The sequence below is a fragment of the Monopterus albus genome, unplaced genomic scaffold (assembly GCF_001952655.1).
Source record: "Monopterus albus unplaced genomic scaffold, M_albus_1.0 scaffold460.1, whole genome shotgun sequence".
Lineage (NCBI taxonomy): Eukaryota > Metazoa > Chordata > Actinopteri > Synbranchiformes > Synbranchidae > Monopterus > Monopterus albus.
This window is the reverse complement of record NW_018128340.1, coordinates 1564-6115: the sequence shown is the minus strand read 5'-3', so window position 1 is coordinate 6115 and position 4552 is coordinate 1564. Positions and strand designations below refer to the sequence as shown.

Below are 4552 nucleotides of genomic sequence, written 5' to 3'. Positions count from 1 at the left end.
CACACCCCCGCTTGTCTCTAACACACACACACACACACACACACACACACACACACACACACACACACACACACACACACACATATCTCTCTCAGACCCTGATTGGCTGGCAGATTAAAGACGTCTCCTGATTGGATGAGAGCTCTGTGTTACCCATGACAGCCTGGTCGAGACTGAAATAGGCTACAGCCTTCAGGTGCAGCATGGACAGGTATCCCTGGAGCACAGAGGTCAGTGAAGACAGGGCATGAGAATTATAATATGATGCAATACTTTGTCAAGTTTTTCTGTGGCGTGTAACGCGTTCCTATTCTCTGATTGGACGAACCTCCAGCCACTCAGTGGCTCCAACGTTCCCAAACTCTCCAGCATCCCAACTGACAAACAGCAAACTTCGTCTGAGACTGAACCCTGAAAAATAAGTTCCTTTAGAGTGAACAATGCATGGTCCTTGTTACTGTCTGATGTGGAGGGAAATCTGCTGGATCCCTTAGGAGCCAAACAGGTGGAGATCAGGCGGAGCAGAGACACTCGGGCTGAGATGTTTCACCACTGACCTTTTCCATAGTAAACATCTGGGAACCAGAGGAGCTACAATCACCCACAGTAACTACTTCTTCTCAGGTGAAACCATCTGGTGTATATTCACGTGATGAAATTCTGGTTACTATTGTAAGTCGCATGACCCTGTTGCTTCTTCTAGCTTCCAAACTATTACTTTGGAAATGCGGTAAACACGTAGTACACCATAGCAACTGCTGCAACAGCATATGGGGTGTTGACAGGGGACAAAACCCAGCAACCACATAGCAACACCTTAGAAGCAACATGGTGTAGAATTAGTTTGCAACCACCTGCTAATCACCTGCTAACACCCTATCATTAGTCATTTAGCAACAGTCTGGTGACACCTTAGCAACCAACCAGAATGCCCGAGCAACCATTTATCGACACCACAACAGTCACAACAAAATCCAAGCAACCAGCGACCACCTAACAATACCTGACTGACCAGTGACACAGTCTAAAGGGCACGTGCACAGACGCCATCACAGCTCATCATGTGACATGCGTCCCATGACTTCTGTAAACACATCGTGGGAGCGGTGTGAGTTCAGTGCAGGAATACTGAAATGCGTGAGTGCTTCAGTATTTTATGCATTTGATGTGCGTCAATGGCATGAAAATAGGACAGTAGCATATCCTGAAGTGCCTCAGGTCACTGCTGGTGTGTGGTGCCCTTAAGTGCATGTACCTTAGTGAGCTTACCTGTCTCCAGGTGAGTCTTACCGTTCTTCACCATAGCGGAGAAAGTTCGGGCCAGCTCCAGGAGGATCGCTGTTCCAACTCCAGACTTCACAGCTCCTGGACTCAGCAAGTCCCTCTGAGCTCCCAGTATGATGTACTGGTCTGACAAAGAGGTACAGCGGCAGACCATTACAACAGAGATACAGTATACTCACCTGTCACCTGTGTCTGTCGGGGCTCAGAGTCTACCTGGCTCAACCCGGCCTTCCAGAGACGAGAAGATGTTGTTGAACAGCACTGGCGTCATCACGTTGTGGACAGACATCTTGACTCTGCGTCCGGAGCTGAATTCTGGACTGACAACACAGCGTACATACAGCAGCCGACCTCGCCATAATGGAGGACAGGACGGACCTGACAGCTGACTGAGACACACAAACACAGTGAGGTCACAGTGACACCTGAGCAGGTAACTGAGGGGCAGGGCTCACCTGAGCAGCTTGGCGGCCACAGTGGCGCTGATAGGCAGGGCTGGGATGAGGGGCAGGCCGGAGGACTGGATAGGTGGGAACTGAGTGTGATTGAAAGAGGGAAATGCCTGCACTCTTCAGCCAATTAAAATCCTCAGGACGGCGTAGACCACACCCCCCTGCAGGGAGACAGATAGATGTAACTGGGTTGTGGTTTCCATGGTGACGAACACATCCTGTCTCTCTGTCTCACCGTGGTACTTCCTGCGGCGCTGTAAGGACAGAAGTCAGACGGGTTGAGAGGAATCTGCTCTGCGACCAGTCCAGCTGAGTCCACCAGCCACAGGGAGCTCCTCTGAGACCTGCAGACAAACAAACAGACAAACATGTCTCTGATAAGAGGAGGGTGGTATACAGAGCTTCCATATAAATGCTCTCCCAGTCTTTCTCACAATAAACTGTGTACTACTGACTGAGTGGACCCTGCTGTCAAACTGAAACACTGATGTAAAGTTTTGAAATGTCAGCTCCCCTTTATCCTGTCACGTGTCATGTGGAGTGAGTATGTCTTTGTGTTCCTGTTGATATGATGCCTCAAGTGTTTCCTTGTCATAATCTGATGATCTACTTGTCAGTGTTTGTTTATTTCACTGTTTGTTTATTTTACTGATGTAACAGCCTAAGAAAAGCTGTGGATAAAACAGTGAGGCAGAAAGGTGTGGAGAAGAAGAGAGGATGAGAATGCTACCATGAAAGTGTGCTTGTGGACTCAGCCGGGTGGAGAATGAACTCCGACAGACCGTGGGCTGACGGAATGACTGACTGACTCTGGACTGACTGGTGCTCTGACAATCTTCTTATTTAATACTTTATCTATTCCACTGCAGGAGGAGTGATTCTGTTCTCTGTTCCCTAACTGCCAGATTACCTGTTTAACTACTACTCTGTTCAGAATAATTGTAATATTAAATGATTACTTAAATTGGGATGATTTGTCTGAATTAATTTAGTGGGTGTCACACTCTAGCCACGACACTGGTGTTTAAAGTTTGGCCTGAGTTCTGACTTTCCAGCCTCCTACCTGTCGGGGAACTGCAGCGTGGCGCATAGGGACTCGGTCCAGGTGTGGTCCATCTGCAGCTGTGTGAAGCGACGTAGGATCTCAGAGGCCAGAGACGTTCCCTCTGCGGATCCTGGAGGATGGTTTGCTCTGCTGACTCGACTGGGGACAAAGAGAAAGGCTCCCTCTGACACCAGAGAAACCCACTGTGTTTGTCAAGGTTAGCACTGACTCGCAGAGATAAAACTAACATCAGTGGAGCTGATCTCAGTTTGCATGTTTTAAACACTCTGAGGAAACTTCAGGACAACAGTGCTTCACTGGACCATGTTTAAAAACAACAGAAAAAGTCTGATTTATGGTACAAATTCTGTTTTAGCATCAGTGATCCACAGAAACAAAGAGGTTGTGACACATGGTGTTAATAAGTAATGAAAGTCTCGATTGATCTTTTAAATATTGATTTGGATTAATCATTCAGTAAACAACAGTGGTAGTGTTCAGATCTTTTACTTCAACAGATGTAACTATATAAAAACATTCTGTTATAATTAAATCTCCAACATTCAAAACTTTAAAAAGTACAAGTACTCATTTGTTTTGTGATTGACACCAGATTCTCTCTGACATGATCAGATTATTGATCAGTGATCAGAGCTGCAGCAGCATGTTACTGTTGGAGCTGTTAACTACACCATGTATAATTATCTAGTTTAATCCATGGCTTTCCAACCTAGGGGTCGGGCCCCTCCAGAGGGTCACCAGATAAATGTGACGGGTCATCACATAACTCATGGAGACGACAGAAGAAACACAGTTGTGATTCACTGATCTGTTTTCTGGTCTTTGGTTTCTGTGGAATATTGAATCCCGTGAATGTCTCGGGCCTCTATAAGAAGTTTCCTATTGCATTTTATAACCTTATGTGTTTAAGGTACCGTCTTAATTTGTAAAGTAATTGTGGCTGTTAGATAAATGTAGTGTAGTATAAAGTACTAGATTTCCCTCTGAGATGTAGTAGAGTAAAACTTTAAAGTAACTCAGCATGGAAATACTCAAGTACCCATGTACTGTGGAGTGGTACTTGGTGTCGATTGATCCATACACACTAATCAGGATAAGTCCGGTGTTGTCACCATGTCCAGTGCCCCAGGTGTCCTGGCCTCCTACCTGACCATGTTGTGGATATCTTCATCCTGCAACAGCATCCTCATCATCACCCTGAGCTCTCCCAGGTAAAGCCCCGCCCCTCCCTCTGCAGGTGGTTTAGCTACACCCCCTGGCTGCTCGTCCTCCTCCCCCTGGCCCCCCACCTGGGAACAGTGCCCGCTGAACACTGCATAGGCCAGTAGAAATGCTGAGAGAGACCATGCCCACTTTAATCACATGATCAGACTAACCAATAAAAACCGTGTGTGGTAACATGCCAGCTCTCTGGTAACCATGGCGATACCTCAGCAACAATGCTGTGATGTCATTGCTAGGCCCCACCTCCTCCTCCGCATCTGACGTCACAAATGTCATCACCCTCTGTGCCCCGCCCACTTCCTCATCATCAGACACAGAGCAGTGAAGCGACACTAATGATATTTATTTATTTATTCACTTCCCCTCCTTTTCCCTTCCTTGCATTTCATAAACTCCATAAGTTGGAAATACCCACACTTCACACACTACAACCTCATTAAACACTCTATATCCTTTTGTAATGTCATGTAACTGTTGTCTTGTCTCCCATGTTCGGTCCTGTTTTGTTAATGTTTCTTTGTTTCAA

At 46.5% G+C, this 4552-nt stretch overlaps 1 protein-coding gene across 1 annotated transcript; it reads right to left on the bottom strand.

Moving 5' to 3' along the window:
• Nucleotides 1–91: 91 nt before the first annotated feature.
• Nucleotides 92–4302, bottom strand: LOC109952450 (transferrin receptor protein 2-like). The gene is made up of 9 exons (XM_020587534.1): nt 4221–4302; nt 3949–4135; nt 2800–2940; nt 1972–2080; nt 1740–1846; nt 1498–1673; nt 1291–1410; nt 329–411; nt 92–217 (listed from the first exon to the last, which is right to left on the bottom strand). Exons 1-9 carry the CDS (start codon nt 4300–4302, stop codon nt 92–94), a joined length of 1131 nt encoding a protein of 376 aa, XP_020443190.1.
• Nucleotides 4303–4552: the final 250 nt, after the last annotated feature.

Excerpts from the sequence above, each read along its gene's own strand:
- LOC109952450 (XM_020587534.1), bottom strand. The coding sequence starts at position 4,302 with ATGACATTTGTGACGTCAGATGCGGAGGAGGAGGTGGGGCCTAGCAAT. Across the intron at positions 1,411-1,497 it reads GGAAGGCCGGGTTGAGCCAG|ACCAGTACATCATACTGGGA; the intron begins GTAGACTCTGAG and ends CCTCTTTGTCAG. Across the intron at positions 412-1,290 it reads CTCCGCTATGGTGAAGAACG|GGTTCAGTCTCAGACGAAGT; the intron begins GTAAGACTCACC and ends CTTATTTTTCAG.